The sequence below is a fragment of the Melanotaenia boesemani genome, chromosome 21 (assembly GCF_017639745.1).
Source record: "Melanotaenia boesemani isolate fMelBoe1 chromosome 21, fMelBoe1.pri, whole genome shotgun sequence".
Classification (NCBI taxonomy): domain Eukaryota; kingdom Metazoa; phylum Chordata; class Actinopteri; order Atheriniformes; family Melanotaeniidae; genus Melanotaenia; species Melanotaenia boesemani.
The window spans coordinates 27,329,232-27,350,724 of NC_055702.1; the positions used below are offsets into that span (position 1 = coordinate 27,329,232).

Consider the following 21,493-nt stretch of genomic DNA (forward strand, 5'->3'; position numbering starts at 1 on the left):
GAACATTTAAAGTTTCTTTTTAAAAAAAAAAGCACTTTCAAGTTAAAAGTGCTGTAACATGTTGCAGACTAATAAAAAAAAAAACTACACTTAATAAAAATTAACTAACAAATATTGACTGAATAATTTCTTTTTATTTTATTATCTCCTTTTTTCTGGTCTAAACATTTTTAGGTTGTCTTTTCGCCTGTTTGAAGGAAAACATCAGTGATGTAACAGCAAGGTGATTGTTCCAGACAGCTTAAATGTGCAGTGGCTGGTTGAACGTTTGACTGACCAGGACACACTGGAGGGACAATGTCCCTCATGATCCCCCAGAATGAGCTGGAAAAGGTGGCTGGGGAGAGGCAAGTCTGGACTTCTCTGCTTGTATAGAGCATTTCTGACTTTTGCTTGAATAAAGTGTGTTTGTTTTTTTAAATGAGAACAGTCTGTGATCAAAAGACCTAAGGTAGCTTTGCTGCATCCAGCAGCTCACTGCCAGCAATCACTGTCCTGGGTGCTCATTTATAAAGCTTGCTTACGCACAAAAAGCGGCGTAAGTGACTTTCTACGGAAAGTTTCTGATTTATAAAAACTAACGTGGCGGGAAAATGTGCGTACCGGTACGTAAACTCTGAAACTTGCTTACGAACATTTTGGAGACGGGAAACTGGCGGTGCTGCTGGTGAGGTGATGAATTTCACCTTCATTCATGCATGCCATCATGCCATCATATCCGACACTAGTGCCATAGAATCATAAACACAGAAGCCTGAAATATAGATGCGTTCCTGAAATCATACCTGTAGCCGACTTATAGGCACCCCATAGGAATTTAATGTTGTCAGTGCAGTATGGTCTTACTTGTTTTGATCGTAAAGCAAATGCACTCATTTGTTCACAGAAGCCTAATTGTGACAAGGTGTGTAGTAATGAGTGTAATTACTGAGTAAACATAAATAGGTGAATTACGACCGTGCGTAATGCAGAACCTCACCATGGATGCGCTGGCACTCCTTGAAGATTACGCAAACGGCAGGATCAGGATGGAGAGAGTTTTTAGAGACCATCAAGATTTCCTGGCCAACGATGATGACTGGCTGATATGCCGATTTAGATTTCCTAGAGCAGTGCTCTTAAATCTATGTGCTGAGTTGGGCCCAGTGTTGGAGCGATCAACCCGCCGGAACCATGCCATACCCGCGCATATGCAGGTGCTGACAACTCTCGGGATTCTGGCAACCGGCTCTTTCCAGCGGGAATTAGCCGACAGGTAATTTTAATTTAATCTAAGCTGACATGTTCCAGCCCAACACTCAGTGGGTTTCAATAAGTTGTTACATTCCATTTTAGGTCTGGAATATCTCAGCCATCGCTGAGTAATGTAATGCCTGCCGTTTTGGATGGCATTATAAAAATGAGCAGTCGATACATAAAGTTTCCATACACTGTAGGGGAACAGGCCAACATTAAAAGGCAATTTGCAGCATCAACCGGTTTCCCAAATGTAATCGGCGCGATTGACTGCACTCACGTTGCTATAAGGGCTCCAAGTCAGAATGAGTTTGTCTACGTTAACCGAAAAAATGTGCATTCAGTTAACGTGCAAGTCATTTCCGACTCAAACTTGCTTCTGACAAATTTAGTGGCACGGTGGCCTGGGTCAACCCATGATTCATCCATCCTGGCACACAGCAGTGTAGGGAATAGACTGCAGGCAGGTGCTTCGCGGGATGGGTGGCTTCTCGGTAAGTATCAACATACACTGTGGAAATCTCAACAAAGTCTCTGTTCTGAATTAATCTCCATAACCTGCAGGTGACAGTGGCTATCCCCTGAGACGCTGGCTCCTCACGCCTTTTGCGAACCCGCAAAGCGCAGAGGAGGCGCGCTTCAATTCCGTCCACGTTCGTGCGCGCTCTGTTGTGGAGCGAGCCATCGGCCTCTTTGCCTCCACCTTGAGATCCGACCACTTTTTTTTAATGTCTGGCACGGACCTCTCCGTCACCCCCACACTATTGACAGCTGCAACAACGTGTTGCCACTCTTCTGTTTTCCGTTTGTTGCTGATGCCACTACCGAGGCCGCCAAATAATATGTTTTTGCGAGCCTCCACCTCACCAACAAGTACCTCCACCTCCGTCTCCGTAAAATTACGCTTCCTCGTCTTTTCGGTTGCCATGATTTAGGTTTAAATAGCAGAGATCAGCTGGTTCATTTATATGCAGAAATGTCCATGAGGTGCTTTGCATTGACCATTTATAGTAGAATGTGGGCGTGTAGGGGGCGGGCTAGCAGCAGAATTCACTTGCGCAAGCTTTCAGGCAGAGTGTGATTTATAAAGGGAAAATTGCTTGCACCTGTGCGCACGCACGGTTTTATAAATCAGAATATTTTGTTGCTTACGCAAACTCTGGATTCTTGGCGGACGTCCACTTTTAGTAGGAATCCTACGCAGAGTTTTATAAATGAGCACCCTGGTCCTTTTAGATCCTGGTCCAACACACCTGATTCAAATCAGATGGATCCTAAACCTGCTTTCAAGTTCTCCACGATTACCCATTAATTTTAGTCAAGTGAGTTGAAGCTGGGAAACATCCAGAACATCCAGTTGTAAAAGCTGCAATCTTAAAAGAAAATGTCACATTTTCATGCCAGTTTACTTTGTATATATATATATATATATATATGTAACCAGGTACAAACTGTTGTTTTGTAATGTTGAATGGTAATTTAAAAAGTATGTGGTTAAAAACAGTGACGAGTTGAAAACATTTATTATAAATTGTTCCTGCTGTCATATGTTCATAATTAAAAGAAAACTGTAAATGTGTTAAATGATTTAGACGAACTGAAATTCATTATTTTAAGTTTTATTTTGAGAGTTCATGGCTATGTATGCTATTTTACTTTGAAAGATTTTGGTAACAGGAAGTGCTGAGTGAGTGACACCTTTGCGGGTGGTTGATTGGTGAACAGAACGAGAGGGAAAAAGGAAAGACGAAGACGAGGAAGGCGAAGCAGAAGCAAAGGAGGGATTTTTACGACAAAACCTGTCCGAAAGTTTGTCTCCGGTTTTACAGCCAGTGTTCCGGACTCTCTTCTCGACAGTCGGGGTTAGGACACTGAATATATATGTTTGGACAGCGGATGCTACTTCCAACCGAAGTTAACGCCCGGTTGTTCAAGTGTGCTTCACCTTGCTAAGCTACAGCGTGCGCTAGCCAACACTAGTCCAGTGTGGGGATGGTTAGCCGCCAGAAGCTAGCTCAGCTTCCGCCCGGTTTTATTCGACGCTTCCAACGAGGACACGTGGAAGATCGAGCCGCTGTCAGCCGACGAAGTAAGGATAAGTTTGGAGATTCTAGTCTGCACGGAGGAAAGCTACTCTTGGGACCTGCATACATCAGTTCCAGCTTCTTCTCCGGTACCAGTTGACAAAAGAGAGTTCAGCAATTGGAGGTATTTATTTTGTTTTTTGCTTCTAACCAGCCATAAAGTTTGGGCTGCACCGCTCCCGAGCCACGCTTCAGGCCTGCACCTTTTTATTTATTTCCTCTTTTGATATGTGGGTAAACCAGGTGCCGGCTTTAGTTATTTGTGTTTGGTGAGTGGGCCCACTTTACATATTTAATTTTGTATTTCATGTCCAACTGAAACTGACCAAGGGTCAGTTTATTGTGCATTCAATTATCTGTCTGAAATACAAGTTGGTTAACTAAGTTAATATTTCTGTGTTTATTTCCTATTCCTTTTGAAACAGTGTTTTACCACTTTATAGCACACATCCAGTGCATATATTTACAGAGCTCAGGGCTTATACCACAATACAGTTAGTGGTGGGCTACATAAATGGAGGCACCGCTGGGATGTATTGGATGTGTCTTAATTTTCTGTCTGTATTAGATAAAGTCAGTAACTGGATTTTTGTGTTTTTGTTAATGTGGATAATTACCAGAAAAAGAAATGCAGAGTCACACAGCTATTTTAAATAAGCTGAAAAACTGGGTTCGTGGAGAAGCACTAGATAAGAGTCATGCCTTGCTAACAATAGTCCCAGAAGGCACAGAGATTTCTGTAATTGAAGAGACATTGCAGACTATTAAATGTCTTGGCCGTGTGCGAGTCAGGGGCAGAATGTCAGATGAAACTACAGATCAGATCTTGGTACTTTGTGAATGCCGAGAAAATCTGACCAATGCTGATGTGCCACATGAAGTTCTAGTTCCAGAAGGGTTGACCGCATGGCCACTCTTCACTGTAGTTGATACTACCAGCCCTGAGGAAGACTTTAGCAGTAAACTTAATGCTCTTTTGCAAGCCGAAGGGAAGACTATGGATGACGTTCAGACTCTATTCTCAGGACAGCAACCAGCTCCCTCATCCACTGAGTCCATCCTTCGTGCCGTTGGAGATTTACTTGACAAAACAGCCAAACCTTCTGCAGAGAATGGAGGGTACCGCCGTCTGAGGATTTTTTCGGGAATCTCACCCACTCCAGCAGGTGAAGAACAATTCGAACACTGGTTAGAACAGGCTTACCTGATGGTGGAAGAGAGTGACTGCTCCTTAAAAGAGAAAAGGAGGAGGATAATGGAAAGTTTAAAAGGACCAGCATTAGAAGTGATAAAAGCAGTGCGCCTTTCCGATCCTGACGTGTCACCAGCAGAATGCTTAGAGGCTCTTGAAAGTGCCTTTGGAATGGCAGAGTTAGGAGATGATTTGTACTTTGCATTCAAACTACAGCAGCAGCAACCTGGAGAGAGGTTATCAGATTTCTTGCGCAGGTTAGAACGTTGCTTGTCCAAAGTAGTACAGAGAGGTGGCCTTCCAGCCAGCAGCATGGACAAAGCACGGCTTGAACAGCTCCTTAAAGGTGCAGTCAATGCTGATCTGATGTTAATACAGCTAAGGCTGAGAGAACGGAGAGCCAACCCCCCACAGTTTCTTGAACTGTTGCGTGAAATTCGCACAGAGGAAGAATATGAGGCATCTAGGAAAAAACTGAACCCATCAGTACACACAGTACACACTAAGCTTCAGGTAGAAAACAAACAAACAGAGATACAAAGTCTGAGAGCTGAACTTAAAGAAGTAAAGGCAATGTTTGCTGCACTTGCCACTCAGTCCACTCAGAACTCTGAGAAAAGAACTGAAAACCGTCCGGTTAACACAGAGCCAGACACAGAAAACAACTTAGACCCTGAAGTTGTTGCTTTAAAGAAACAAGTGAAGCAGCTTCAGCAAAAGATGAACTCAAGAATGTCCCGGTCAGCTGAGACCTCACAAACTGCCCTGACAGTTAATGTCCAAAACAAACATTCTGACCCAGAAGAGCGTTTCTGCTACCGCTGTGGAGAAAATGGACATATGGCAGGGAAATGTAAAAATCTTGAGAATCAAAACAAGGTCATCCAAAGGCTTATTCAGGCTCTTAAAAAAGCCAGAACTAGTCACCCACAGCTGGCAGATAATGAACCATCTCCTGGCACATCCTGCTCAGTCAGGAAGAGTGAAGTGATGAAAGTTGATTCCGTCAGCATACCAGAGGGCTTAATAGGGCCACAGTCTTTAGAGCCGTTAAAGGTAAATGGGCACTCGTGCAATGCATTATTAGACAGTGGTTCTCGAGTCAGCATAATCTTTGAATCCTGGTACAATAGATACCTGTCAGACGTTCCCATCCATTCTGTCAGTAACTTGCACATTTGGGGTTTGAGTGACTCTAGTTACCCATATCTTGGTTATGTAGTGGTAGATATGGAGTTTCCTAAAATAGTGGCTGGGGCTCCAACAACTATGTCGGTCCTAGCTTTGATTTGTCCGGACCCATCTGGGCCAGACCAAACCCCGGTTATCTTAGGAACCAACGCCAAAGCCAGTCTTCCAAAACGGTTAGCCCAACTGTGTGATGAGGTGTCTGGCGGGTCCTTGGTACACACACTAGGGATAAAAAGTACTGGTCCTGCAAAAACGGGGGAAATGCCAACGGAGAACTTGGCAAAAGAGGATGATGATAGTGTAGGATATGTGAAATGGGAGGGCCCTGATCCCCTGAGACTTCCAGCTGGAAGCAGCTGCAAAGCGGCCTGCAAAGTCGTAATACAGCAGCCGCCCCCCAATGAAATTTTCATTGTTGAAGCCTCTCCCATAAACCCCCTTCCTGCCGGTGTGTTGTTACAATCCATGATTATACCAAGTAGTGCTCTGAATGTGAATCAGCTTACACTGCTGTTCCAAAATGAGTCACTAAAAGATGCGATAATACCAGTAGGCTCCCTGGTTGGTTGCTTATGTGTTGCTGATGTTGTTACACCTGTGGTTAGCCAAAACCCAGAAAGTGAGGAGTTTGACACTGATCTGATACATTTTGGAGACTCACCAGTGTCAGAGGAGTGGAAAAGTAGGCTTCGTAGAAAATTAGCTGACCGTGCAGCTGTTTTCTCCCTTCATGAGTGGGATGTCGGGCTGGCAAAGGAAGTTGAGCACACCATTAGGCTGTCAGACCCCCGACCCTTTCGTGAACGCTCCAGGCGCATTGCTCCTGCAGATATTGATGATGTGCGGCGTCATATCCAGAAGCTCGTAGCAGTTGGCATTATCAAAGAGTCAAAAAGTCCATATGCGTCCCCAATAGTAGTCGTCAGAAAAAAGAATGGAGGCGTGAGAATGTGCATAGACTACCGCACACTTAACAGCCGTACTGTTCCTGACCAGTACACCACTCCACGCATTGAAGAGGCTCTAGACTGCCTTACAGGGAGCAAGTGGTTTTCTGTCTTGGATTTAAGGAGTGGGTACTACCAAATCCCCATGAAAGAAGAGGACAAGGAAAAGACTGCTTTTATTTGCCCTCTTGGGTTCTACCAGTTTGAGAGGATGCCGCAAGGTATCACTGGAGCCCCTGCAACATTCCAACGCTTAATGGAGAAAGCGGTGGGTGACATGAACCTGCTCCAAGTACTTGTCTATCTTGATGACCTAATTGTTTTTGGAAAGACTCCTGAAGAACATGAAGAGAGACTTCTAAAAGTTCTTGACAGACTCCAAGAAGTAGGGCTCAAGATTTCACTTGATAAGTGTCAGTTCTGTCAGACAAAGGTCAAATATGTAGGTCACATAGTGTCCGCTGAGGGAGTAGCAGCAGATCCAGCCAAAATTGAGGCTGTTGCTACTTGGCCCAGGCCCACTAACTTGAAAGCCTTAAGATCATTCCTAGGCTTTTGTGGGTATTATCGACGATTCATCCAAAACTACTCCTCTATTGTACGTCCCTTAACTGACCTTACCAAGGGTTATGCTCCCACCCAGCGTGGAAGGAAGCCAAAAAAGGGAACCAAAGATGTCTATCTGGATGAGCGAGAGTCATTTGGGGCGAGATGGGATGCCGCCTGCACTGAGTCATTTGAGAAAATAAAGCATGTTCTCACCAGTGCCCCAGTCCTGGCTTTTGCTGACCCCAGTAAACCATATGTGTTGCATGTGGACGCTAGCCTGAGTGGATTGGGGGCTGTGTTGTATCAGGAACATGCTGTGGGACTGAGACCAGTGGCGTTTGCCAGTCGCAAACTGAGCCCTTCTGAAAGAAACTACCCCATTCATCAACTAGAGTTCCTGTCTCTTAAGTGGGCGATTGTTGAAAAATTTCATGACTACCTTTATGGGGCTCGTTTCACAGTACGTACTGACAACAACCCACTTACGTATGTTCTAACCTCGGCAAAGCTCAACGCAACAGGACATCGTTGGCTATCAGATTTATCCGTGTATGACTTTGATATTCTTTATAGGCCCGGTAGGAATAACGTTGATGCTGACCTCCTATCTCGTATGGAGCCTAGAGAGGCAGAGACTGAATGGCATAGCATCTCAGAGGATGGAGTGAAGTCTATATGCCAGCGAGTTGGTAACCTTAGCTCCTCTGCAGACTCCCCCAGATATGCAGAGCAACTTGGGGCTCCTCCTGCCTGTGTTCCTGACGTGTATGCTTTCCCTACACGTCTGCAGCTTAACACATTGGGACAAATGTCCAGACATGAACTGATGACAGCTCAAAATCAGGATTTCCTGATAGGGCCAACCATTAAAGCAATGCAATGTGGAGAATGGCCTAATGATGTGCACTCTTGTGCCGAAATGAAGATTCTGAAAAGAGACATGAAAAAGCTAGTCATGAGAGACGGCCTTCTGCACCGTGTGAGTACAAACCGTGCCGGAGAGAAAAACTACCAGCTTGTGCTACCTGCTGCATTCAGACCTGTAGTTTTGCAGTCCATACATGATGACTTAGGTCATTTAGGAACAGAAAGAGCTATTGACATGCTCCGAAGTAGGTTCTTCTGGCCAAAGATGGCTGTTGATGTGGAACAGTATGTCAAAAATTGTGGAGAGTGCACCGTAAGAAAAACACCATCTCCTAAGGTTGCTCCTTTGCACCAGATAGTAAGCACGGGGCCTATGGATTTGGTTTGTATTGATTTTCTTTCCATGGAGCCCGATTCAAAAGGCATAAGTAATGTGTTAGTTATTACTGACCATTTTACGAGATATGCCCAGGCTTTTCCTACTAAGAACCAAAAAGCACTTACAGTCGCCAAAGTCTTAGTGGAGAAATATTTCATACATTACGGTCTGCCAGCCCGCATTCATTCTGATCAGGGGAGAGATTTTGAGTCTCGAGTCATCAAAGAACTGCTGAGACTATTGGGAATACGAAAGTCACGTACCACCCCGTATCACCCACAGGGGGACCCTCAGCCAGAAAGGTTTAACCGAACTTTGTTGTCAATGCTGGGTACACTGGGTCCCGAGAAGAAAAGGCAATGGAGTCAGCATGTGGTGCATCTGGTACATGCTTACAATAGCACTAAATGTGATGCGACTGGATATTCTCCCTATTTCTTAATGTTTGGGAGAGAGGCTCGACTCCCACTAGACGTGTGCTTTGGGACAAACTCAGATGAAAATGGAGAGCAGCAGCACTCTTCTTATGTTGCCAAGTTGAAAGAGGATTTGCAGAGAGCTTACCAAATGGCTTCAGAGGCCTCAAATAAGTTACATCTCCGCAATAAAAAAGCATATGACAAAGGACTTGGGTTTCAGAACCTAGAGCCAGGTGATCGAGTATTGCTAAAAAATCTTGGGTTAAAAGGGAAGCACAAACTTGAGAATCGCTGGAGCGATATTCCCTATGTAGTGATACAGAAAATGCCCAATTTGCCTGTATACAAAGTTAAACCCCAGAGTGGCAAAGGCAAGTTGAAAACATTGCACAGAGACAATCTCCTGCCAATAGGTGACTTAGTGCGCATCCCACTGTTAGACAACACAGAACATGTCCAAACCAGGCCAGCAGCTAGAGTGAAGACTGAAAACAGGCCTATTAAGGTTGGCACAGAGCGCTCAAATCAGGCAGAATCTGATAGATCAACTGGGTCCTCTGATTTTGAGCGTGAGTGGCCACAGAGACCATATACGACCTATCTAGAGAGAATGATCCAAAGGGCAAAAGACAAGCGTACTTTGGAGGAATCAGAGCAGATTAGAGTCTGCAATCCTTGGAATGACCCTCCCTCAGACAGAGAGAGCTCTCTTGAGGAGGACCGTGACCCGGATGCTGCTTCAGAGTCTGAGTCACAGCCAGAGTCTGTATCCAGTGACGATGACAGGCCACAACTGAAGAGTCTTAACAAAAGAGTGAGTCCATCACTTAGACCAAAGAGGACAGTCAAACCCGTCGTAAGACTTACATATGATGAGCTGGGAAAAGCTAGTGAGCAGCCTCTTACCATAGTACACAGAGGCGTTGTTATAAAAATTGAGAAGCCATAAGGGTGAAAGTTAATCCTATGCCCTCCTCACCACTACATTGTGATATAGTTCATTAGGTCTGATGAGGTCATCAGACGTTTACAAGGGGGAGGGTGTAACCAGGTACAAACTGTTGTTTTGTAATGTTGAATGGTAATTTAAAAAGTATGTGGTTAAAAACAGTGACGAGTTGAAAACATTTATTATAAATTGTTCCTGCTGTCATATGTTCATAATTAAAAGAAAACTGTAAATGTGTTAAATGATTTAGACGAACTGAAATTCATTATTTTAAGTTTTATTTTGAGAGTTCATGGCTATGTATGCTATTTTACTTTGAAAGATTTTGGTAACAGGAAGTGCTGAGTGAGTGACACCTTTGCGGGTGGTTGATTGGTGAACAGAACGAGAGGGAAAAAGGAAAGACGAAGACGAGGAAGGCGAAGCAGAAGCAAAGGAGGGATTTTTACGACAAAACCTGTCCGAAAGTTTGTCTCCGGTTTTACAGCCAGTGTTCCGGACTCTCTTCTCGACAGTCGGGGTTAGGACACTGAATATATATGTTTGGACAGCGGATGCTACTTCCAACCGAAGTTAACGCCTGGTTGTTCAAGTGTGCTTCACCTTGCTAAGCTACAGCGTGCGCTAGCCAACACTAGTCCAGTGTGGGGATGGTTAGCCGCCAGAAGCTAGCTCAGCTTCCGCCCGGTTTTATTCGACGCTTCCAACGAGGACACGTGGAAGATCGAGCCGCTGTCAGCGCGACGAAGTAAGGATAAGTTTGGAGATTCTAGTCTGCACGGAGGAAAGCTACTCTTGGGACCTGCATACATCAGTTCCAGCTTCTTCTCCGGTACCAGTTGACAAAAGAGAGTTCAGCAATTGGAGGTATTTATTTTGTTTTTTGCTTCTAACCAGCCATAAAGTTTGGGCTGCACCGCTCCCGAGCCACGCTTCAGGCCTGCACCTTTTTATTTATTTCCTCTTTTGATATGTGGGTAAACCAGGTGCCGGCTTTAGTTATTTGTGTTTGGTGAGTGGGCCCACTTTACATATTTAATTTTGTATTTCATGTCCAACTGAAACTGACCAAGGGTCAGTTTATTGTGCATTCAATTATCTGTCTGAAATACAAGTTGGTTAACTAAGTTAATATTTCTGTGTTTATTTCCTATTCCTTTTGAAACAGTGTTTTACCACTTTATAGCACACATCCAGTGCATATATTTACAGAGCTCAGGGCTTATACCACAATACAGTTAGTGGTGGGCTACATATATATACAGTATATATATATTTATATATATATATATAGATTAAAACAATCTACATTGCACTGTGAAATTGAACAAGTTGGCTTTTTTTAAAGAAGAAATTCTAATTTTCTCAAAGAAAGTTTTGTAAACTTGATGATTTGAAGGACTCCATAAATCTGGGTGTCATCAGAAGTGCGAGTCGATGTGATCAAATGTGCGTTTTCGTTTTTAACACACGGTGAATTCACGTTCGCTGTACGGAAAGTAACAGAGCTCAAACTGTTTAGCAGGAGCTGGTGTGGACGTGGTTTGGACTAAAATGACGTCAGACCACTGACCTCTCTGTTACAGTGCAGCAGCCTGGATAATTCGTTTTCAACATGGATGGAAAAATAAGTTAAAATAAAGAGTTTGAGGGAATCAGATGTATATGATTTGCTACCCAGCGGCACATGCAGCGCAGTCACATGACACTTCCAAAGTTAATCAAAATTTTTCATGAACAATCTCTAACAGGTATAGAAATTGATGTGTGTCTCTTCTCTGAAACTCTGGTGAAAGGTGGATTATTGTGGATATGAGGGCAACATGGAGACCAGAACATGCTTTCCTGTCGGCTCAACGAACTGGTTTCCTCATACCAGGAGATTTGGAGGTAGACATCGTCAAGGATGACATCAGATGATGTTTACACTTTATTTCTAAATGAATCAGTTTGATTCATTAACAGAGAGAAACAGCAGAAATTTAGATGCATTTGAGTTTTATGACTTTAGTTTATTTCTAATTTTTAGCTCTGACTGAAATCCTTCTGATTTATTTTAGCCAAATGAAAAGAATTACTTCTAAAACTACTGGCAAATTTATAGTATTATTAAGCTAAAAATGGATCCAGTGAATTACCTCTCATTTGTTGTCTTTAAATAGAAGTGGACAGCATCGTGCACTAACCCCATCACCATCATATTTACATTGATTTAACCTTGTTAATTTATTCAACTTTTGCTCTCCACAGCACATCTGACACTTTAAAGATGAATGTTAATTAAATATGAAGCTATATAACTAAATATATTTTATTAAAGCCTGTGTTTACTGTGTGTATGAGTGAGACTTCCACCATCCAGCCAGGATTCAAACCAGGAACCTCTTTCCTGTGCGGCTAACCACCACGAAGCCTCAGGTTGTAATCACTGATTGTAAATTGTTAATGTTGACTTGGACTCAAACATGATGACAAATGTTTTCCCAGAAGAATGAAAAGCCATTCCTAGTTGCTCAAACTAAATTGGAACACAGCCACAACAACTGTGACTCGACTAAACAATCAAGTACAGCACAGGGTGCAAGAGAGTGAAAAATAAAGTGCAGGCTATCGATCTTTCAGCTATATTTTCTCAGCAAGCTCCTAGAAGAAGGTGGATGTTGAACCATGATGATCCGTCCAATTCCCGACCCCATCATCTCTTGTGCCTCTTCAACTCTAATCCAAAGGCTGGAAAATACACACCCAGTAAACGGAGCTATGTTTCATTTCAGGTTCCTGGAAAAATCTAACTATTGAATATAGGAGAGAAAATGCAGTTATGTTCAAAAGAAAGGTAAATTCTCGCTTTAATTACCTACAAACGATGACATTTTTACATTATCTGATGGAGCCTTTCACTTGAAGAGGAAACAATCACCATTAGAGGCTGTAAGCTGGTAAGTATTACCCATAACTCCTCCTTCATTTGCTGATGGGAAGATGAGCTTTAATGATTATTAAATAATCTCTGTCTGACAGATATTCTGATTTGCATGACTGGATTTTGAGCATGTTAACTGTAAGGATGAATCAAAGGGCTGAGTTTTAACTGAGTCCTAAGACTGTAATTAGTTAACAGCCAGCGGTCACCTTCAGACATGTGGCTGTGAAACACTCACTTGCGTGTACGTATACTCCAGATGTGACATGATGAGAGGTATCTGAGTAAAAGTTGAAGAAAACTCTTCTTCTTCTCTTCCTGACTGTCGTCTTTCTGTTTTACAAGCCATTTGACAGCTAATGTAAAGCCGAAGGGGCCAGTTGGGAGCTGTGGGAGTTTTCCCAGTTGGCCAGTAACAGTCAGGATTCTGTCCGCTTGGAAAAATGGCTCCTTTGACTACTATTATGTAAAATAGACTTCTTGACATGAACATGTTTAATTTTCTAACCTTGGGATTTCAGTAAATTCGAAAAATGCTTCTGCCAAACTTAGACAAGTTTAAAACCTCGTTACGACAGAAAAGATGTGATGACAATAAGTTGTAAAAAAAGAGTGATGCTGGAGGGTCTGACATCTTTTTCTTTCTCAGCAGGTATCCCTGACTTAGAGGTACTGTGCTTGTTGAAGCCTTTTTCCTGTCTTCTCCACCCTCAGCCAGAGACAAATGGTTGCCCTGATTTAATGCAATCTAGTAGTTTTCTTACCTAAGCAGTAATCTTTTATGAGCTAGCATTATAAGTACACTTATTGTAAATTGGGCTAATGTAGCTCATAAATGGATTTGTTTAACTGGGATTATGATTGGATCACAGTGATAAATTATAGTGGCCAAACTACATATTCCTCATTTTAACATTTCTTTCTAAGTTGAGTGAGCAAATAGTTTAAAAAACATGACCAAACTCAAAATGGAAAGTTTAAAATCAGCAGTGAAATGAAATTATTTTGTTGATTTGTGCCTCAGTAAATGCAACTAAGTGCACCATGCAGGTAAAATGGTTGTTCAAGTCTTGGGAAAAGTGTCGTCTTACCATGATAATACAATGAATACATGTTAGTAGCAACCAAATAAAAGTTTACACACAATACTGTAGTGTCTATTTTAGTGTATTTGAATGTATATTGTATTTGCTGGATATGAGGGTGGAGTGTCCTCTCCGGGTCCTGCCCGACGTAGAGTTCGGGTATCTTGAGGTCTTGTTCACAAGTGAGGAAAGGGTGGAGAGGTGCAGTGATTGCGGACTCTGCACCGGTTTGTTGTGGTGAAGTAGGAGCTGAGCAGAAAGGTGAAGCTCTCAATTTACAGGTCGATCTATGTTTCTATCCTCACAGCTGTGGTAGTGACCAAATGAACAAGATTGTGATTACAAGTGGCTGAAAGGAGTTTCTTCCTCAGGGTGGCTGGGCTCTCCCTTAGATAGGCTGAGAAGCGCAGCCATCCAGGAGGGGCTCAGAGTCATTCCTCCTCCACATCAAAAAGAACCAGAAGAGGTGGTTCTGGCATCTGGTCAGGATGCCTTCCTGGGGAGGTCTTCCAGGCATGTCCCACTGCGAGGAAGTCTCGGGGAATATCCAGGACATGCTGGAGGGACTACATCTCTCGGCTGACATGGGAATGCCTTGGGATCCCCCTGGATGGGCTGGAAGAAGTGGCCGGGAAGAGGGAAGCCAGGCTTAAAGCCCATTTATGCTTGACGTAGACGGACGGATGAACAGTTTTGTCCGTCTTAGTCCGTTTTCAGGGAGCTTAGCTATCCGTCACTTGATTCAGAAGATGGCGTAATACCACTGGAAATCGTTAGAGCAGTGCTGAGCAGCATGGCTGGAATGCGACCAGCAAAAGAACAAAAAAACAGAGAAGAAGATAAGGATCAGACAGGGAATAAAAAAGCAGAAGAAGAATGAAGATGAGATTACTGTAACTGCAGAAATTGTGCAAGCTTTTGAAGAAAGACTATGTGTGAGTGTTTAGGCCATGTTGGGTGGTCCCAACCCCAGATATGATTAGAGCAAATGATATTGTTTTCACAATGCAAACATCACCCTCACACATGCACTTTTGACACTTCATGACCAGTAGAGCACAACCTTTGGTCCCAGGGAGACCACCACCCCAGTCTACCAGTCCAGGGGAACTGTCCCCAATGTCCATACAATGCTGCAGAGTTGTCAACCCTTGAGGAATTCTGAGCGGATCTCATTCATCCCTGGGGCACAAAGGGGCTTTTTAACTATTCCTTCATGACCTCAGTCTCAGAGAAGAGAGAGTCCACTCCAACTCCAGAGTTCCCAGACTATGGTTTCTTATTGTAAGGCATGTTGGTGTGAAATAGGAGGTCTTTAAAGTGTTCTCGATACATACCTACAAGGTCCAGAGTTGAGGTCAACAGTGCCCCACCCCCACAGTTCTGACAGTGCACTGCTTTCCTATCCTGAGCCGCTGGATCTCCTCAATACCATCTGGATGTGATCCTCCATGGCCTCACCACCAAACTCCTGCCTTGCCAGAGTTTATACTCAGGGACTGCAGAAGATACGTTCCGCTAGGCCTGCTAGCACTTATCAGTGCCTTTGTTTCACCTCAGTCCTTGAGGTAGAAAAGGCCTGATTGGTCTCCTTCCTGCTTTGCTCTCCTTTCTGCTTACATTTTTCTTCTTTTTTTTCTTCTTTTTTCTTATCTTTACCGGCAAGAAATTAAGAATCCCAGCAAGAAATCACTGGAACGAATATATTTTTTGATAAATTTAGTTGATTGCCATCAGAGAACTAGTGGAATGATGTCTCCTAACCCTGCAGTATCAGTGAGCTGTACTGAGTTTGAGCAACTTTCTTTGAGAATAACACAGCTGGAGAGGAGGATTGAAACACTGCAAGACATTCGTGTGAATGAAGAATTTATTGACTCTATTGCAGCTTCTGTACAAGCTACTGAGTTGTCAAATGGATTGAGTCAAATCTTCATACACGAAGGCATGTCGAATGTGGAGCCTCCCGTTACAGACCTGGCTGATACACTTCCTTGGATGTGTTCAAATGATACTGGAATAGCTGGGAAAATTCCAAACCAGACCATCAGACGGATCTCTCCTACTGGAACAGTGTTGGTGCCAGACCAAAGTCATCAACCCCGGCCAGAACCTGGTCTGATGTTGTTCGTCGCAGAGGTAAATCCAGCAGGAAATTTAAAGCTCCAGCACTCACTCCACCACCTGAAGTCTCACTGCATAATAAATATGATGTGTTGACTCATATTAAAATGAATTTTGATGAATGTAATGCAAGGATATATCAATATTCAAGAAATAGCCCTAAAACTCAGCCCAGGGCTAACCAGACCAGGAGGAGAGACCAAAATTCCACAAACAGGAGGACTAGAGAAGCTATCGGCGCCTCCACACAAAAACAAATAGACACAATTCTGATTGGAGACTCTATAACAGCATGTGAGGATGGCAAAGACGGAAAATCTAACACTTTTTGATACATCAGTCAGGGAACTGACATGATCTTTAGACCATTCTGTCTTCACATCCAGATGGTATGAAGATTATTGTCCACACAGGGTCTTTGGATATTCTGAGGAGGAAAACTGGCTCCGAGATCCTGAAGAAAGACTTTTCTCTGCTGTTGGAGAGACTGTGTCAGTTTGGAGCACCATGTTTACATTTCAGGACCCATTCCTACAGCAGGTAAAGGAATTTATCTTTTCAGTAGACTTTCTGGCCTGATGGTCCTGATTCCTTTGATGGTTATCAAACGCATGTATCACCCATGGGATAAAGTTCATTGATAACTTCAATATCTTTTGGAGCTGTAAGGAACGATTCAGACCTGATGGTGTGCATCCAAATCTAACTGGATGCAGATTACTTGCTGCACACTTGCGTCATGCTGTTGGGACAGCAAAACCAAACATGAGTGTACAGATAAGAGCGAAGGACACAGCAGAGAGGAGATCAACTCCCAGCTCTCCCCCCTCACCAGACCCTCTTCTCCACATCATCAAGGTCTTCAAAGGATGTCTCTATCCCGGTCTGGACCCCAGCGACCACCTTCTACCAAGAAATACAGGGCTCCCCCTCCTCCCCCTCCTCATCCTCCTCTTAGATCATCTGTCCTGGCAGAGCAGGGCACGGGAGGATGTGCAGGAGGTTCCCAGAGCAGCAGAATTCACAACAATGATAACATGCCATGATGCGTTCAGGGTCCTTGCTGTAGTTTTGCTACTACTGACAGCTGTTCTGAGATCAAGCCTGGACCCAGTAGGATTCCTGTGTTATTTAGTAAAATAAGGAATCAAACATGTTCAGTTTGTGCGGTGAATCGATCTAATCTGTTAACTGTACCTTGTATAACTCAAAATACAACAGAGACCAGTGTAAACTTCATAAAGCTAGCTGTACTTAATGTTAGATCTCTGTCCAACAAGTCACTGTTAGTTAATGACTTCATCATTTCTCACAGTTTAGATTTTCTTTTTCTGACAGAAACATGGTTAACAGAAGACACAAGTGCTACAGTTCTTAATGAAACAGCACAACCTCATTTTAGTTTTATGAATAAATGTCGAAACGGGAGGAAACGGGGAGGAGAAGCTGCCTTATTTAAAGATTCATTCCAGTGTAAAGAGATTTCATTTGGTGATTTTACTTCTTTTGAATATCTTAGTTTTATTTTAAGGGGCATTCCTAAAATCCTTTTTCTAATCATCTACAGACGTCCAGGACACTGTGTAAATTTTATTGATGAATTTTCTGAATTATTGTCGGTTATCTCTACTGATTTTAACCATTTCATCTTAACTGGGGATTTTAACATTCACATAGATAACATGACGGATGGTAATGTCAATGAATTTTCTTCCGTATTGGATGTTTGGTTTGTATCAACATGTAAAAGAACCGACGCACATTCGAGGTCACATTCTGGACCTGGTTATTTCAAAGGGTGTTGAAATTTCTTCTGTAGTGGTCACTGACTTGGCCTTGTCTGACCATTTTTGTATTTTGTTTGGGATTTATTGATCACTCAGAATGTCCAACCAACCTCCTTCTCCGTTAGGAAGAGGTACATTAATGAAAGAACAAGTGTTAAGTTTGTGGAGGCCATAGCTATGTTACCAACAACCAGTGCAGAGTCAGTTGATCATTTCAACCTGAAAGTCTTAAATGTAATGGATGCTGTTGCACCGATAAGAATCAAGAGCACTTTGAGCAAACAGAAAACACCATGGAGAAACACCACTGTGGTTACCAGCCTAAAAAGAGAATGTAGAAAAAATGCGCGGAAATGGCAGAAAAATAAACTTCAAATTCACTATGAGCTGTACAAACAAAGCCTGCATAGCTATAACAATGAGCTGTGAAGGCCAGAGAGCTGCATTTATCTGAAATGATTAACAGGAATGTCAACAATTCTCGCACTCTGTTTGCTATGATTGAAAAACTTACTAATCCTCCTGTACAGATAAGCCCTGAGCTCCTTTCCACTGAGAAATGCAACCAATTTGCAAACTTTTTTAGCCAAAAAGTTAAAACAATGAGGCAAAATATTAATTCCACACAGTCACACAAGAAAACTAGTCTGTGTCTAAAACCCAGAAATATTTCTGATGTTATGTCGCAATTTAAAGTGGTTGATTTAAAAATCCTACTGGAAACAGTTTGGCATTTGAAATCAACAACATGCACTCTGGACATGATACCATCCGACTTTTTAAAAACAGTTTTTACCTCAGTAGAAAGTGATCTCTTACTGATAGTTAACAGCTCACTGGCATCAGGCATTTTTCCCAAGTCACTAAAGATAGCTGCTATTAAGCCACTCCTAAAGAAAAGGACTCTAGATGCCTCTATAATGAACAGCTATAGACCGTCTCTAACCTCTTTGATTTCCAAGATTATTGAAAAAGTTGTATTTCACCAGCTTAATGACTTTTTAAATGAAAGTGGAAATCTTGATAAATTTCAGTCCGGCTTCCGACCTCATCACAGCCCTGAAACAGCTCTGGTCAAAGTGTTAAATGACATTAGGTTGAATACCGATTCTGGTCAAGTATCAGTTCTGGTTCTGTTGGATCTCAGTGCTGCGTTTGACACTGTAGATCACAGGATCCTGTTGCACAGGCTGGAAACTGGGTTGGACTTTCTGGAGCGGTTCTTAACTGGTTCAGGTCCTGTTTAGAAGGCCAGAGTTATTTTGTTACGATCGGCAGCTATGAATCTGAGCGAGTGGCCATGACTTGTGGAGTCCCCCAGGGGTCAGTCCTTGGACCTCTTCTGTTCAACTTGTATATGCTCCCTTTGGGTCAAATATTACAGAACTACAGCATTAGTTATCAAAGTTATGCTGATGATACACAACTTTATGTGTCTCTGTCACCAGATGACTGCAGTCCAATAGACTTATTGTGTCAGTGTCTGGAGCAAATAAACACCTGGATGAAGGAGAATTTTCTACAATTAAATAAAGACAAAACTGAGATTATTCTGTTTGGTAGCAAAGAGAAGAGGGTCAGCGTTGGTAAACACCTGGAGACTCGGGCTCTTAAAATCACCAACCAAGTTGGTAACCTGGGAGTGTTGATAGACTCAGACCTGACTTTCAGCAGCCACATCAAAGCTTCACTAAGAAGCTTTTTACCAGCTCAGAAACATCAACAGAATTAAAAGTTTAGTCTCCCAGAAAGACCAAGAGAAACTCATCCATGCATTCATCTCCAGTAGGTTGGATTACTGTAATGGTCTTTTAACAGGACTTCCTAAAAAGAGCATTAAACATCTGCAGCTCATCCAGAATGCTGCTGCTAGAGTTTTAACCAGGACTAAGAGACCTGAACACATCACACCAGTTATAAAATCTTTATACTGGTTTCCAGTCAGTCACAGAATAGATTTTAAAACCCTTCTGATCATTTACAAATCCCAGAATGGTTTAGGCCCAGAATACATCTGTGATATGTTCAGAGAATATAAACCTAGCAGAGCTCTTAGATCCAAAGACTCTGGTCCACTAGTCCAGACCAGAGTCCAGACTAAACATGGAGAAGCAGCATTTAGCTGTTATGCTGCAAACAAGTGGAACAAACTGTCAGTGGAGATTAAACTTTCACCAAATGTAGACATTTTTAAATCCAGGTTAAAAACATTTCTTTTCTCATGCGCCTATGCATGAAATCTGCATGTTAACTTTTTAACTTATCTTGCTTTTAATCATTTTAATGTAATTTATTATTTTATTGTGATTATATTTTGATGGCTTTTACTGTTTCTAAATATCTGTAATGTGTTTGTTTTATGTAAAGCACTTTGAATTGTCCTGTACAAAATGTGCTATACAAATAAACTGCCTTGCCTTGCCTTGCCTTCCTTTACCACTGGTCTGCACCTACTGGTTTGGGGTTTAGCCACAGCTCCACTGTGTACAGTAAGCGTGGTCTATTTGCTTTGTCTCCAGACATTTTAGTGTGATGTACAAACAGCAAATAGGATAGTAACAATCAGGGCTTTAAATTAACTTTCTGGATCACCAGCCAAAGTGACTGGTAGAGTCCTCAAGTTATTGAATTCCCACTAGTTATTTTTTTCAAGCAAAATAATCCAGATTATAAGTGCATCTGAACACATTTCATATTTTTTTGCATTTCTATATATAGATTTTTTTTTCATGACAAACTGTACAACAATATTATTTAAATGTCTGCTTTTCCAGCAAGGAAGAAATTAACTTTATAACCAGTTACTAACCAGCCTAGTTGTTTACTTCATGTGCCAGATTTGAGTTTTTCCTTCTACAATGCAGACGCCGCACCGATTCACCTGTCCATCTCCCGCTACACCCTTCCGTCACTCATGAATAAGACCCTGAGGCACTTGAACTTCGGGCAGCACCTCATTCCCGACCTGGAGAAAACACTCTGCCCTTTTCCGACTGAGGAACATGGGCTTGGATTTAGAGGTGCTGATTCTCATCCTAACCACTGTGAATCACTCCAGCAGGAGCTGGAGATCACAGCCTGGTGAGGCCCAATCCTGAGACCACCAAACCAGATCCCCTCAACACCTCGGCTGCTCCTAGAAATTCTGTCCATAAAAAGTTATGAACAGAATCACTGGAAAAGGTGAAGTCCAACCCTCACTGGAAGTGAATCCGACTTACTGCCAGAAATGCGAACCAAGCTCTGACACCGGTCGTACAAAGACTGAACATCTTATAATCCCACAGCAACACCAACTAAACTCTTGTGCCAATGTATTGAAGGAAGAAGAGAGTCTATATAGTTTATTTAGATTTTGAGCCAAAATATAGCTCAGTGTCAACCATCTAGTGATAAAAACTGGTGTTTTTACCTAAAAAAATGTCCTGGAGATGGTTTCAGAACCTTACAAATAGGCTTTTGTCTTCCCTAAATGTATCAAATGTCCAGGCTGATTAAGGCCTTGGACATTATATAAAAAGCTTCAGAATCGATTCTTTGCAAGGTCCATGACTGAAACTAATAAGAAACTGGACACTTTGACAGGAAGTGGCAGTTCTGTTTGCATCTGCAGGTTTGACTTTGTCTTTGTGCCATCTCACATAGATGACATGAAAATGGTGCGTCAGCCTAAAAACACGAGTCATGTGTATAATGTGAGTTGCAATACGGGGTGAGAAGGGTCAAGCCAGAGCTGTGTTTTCTTTTCCATGCACTGACAG

General features: G+C 42.6%; 1 protein-coding gene across 1 annotated transcript; it reads left to right on the forward strand.

The window, feature by feature from the left end:
* Positions 1-494: 494 nt before the first annotated feature.
* Positions 495-2,461, forward strand: LOC121631998 (putative nuclease HARBI1). The gene is made up of 4 exons (XM_041973119.1): positions 495-1,255; positions 1,336-1,730; positions 1,801-1,908; positions 2,047-2,461. Exons 1-4 carry the CDS (start codon positions 966-968, stop codon positions 2,169-2,171), a joined length of 918 nt encoding a protein of 305 aa, XP_041829053.1. The 5' UTR covers positions 495-965; the 3' UTR covers positions 2,172-2,461.
* The last annotated feature ends 19,032 nt before the right edge of the window (positions 2,462-21,493 follow it).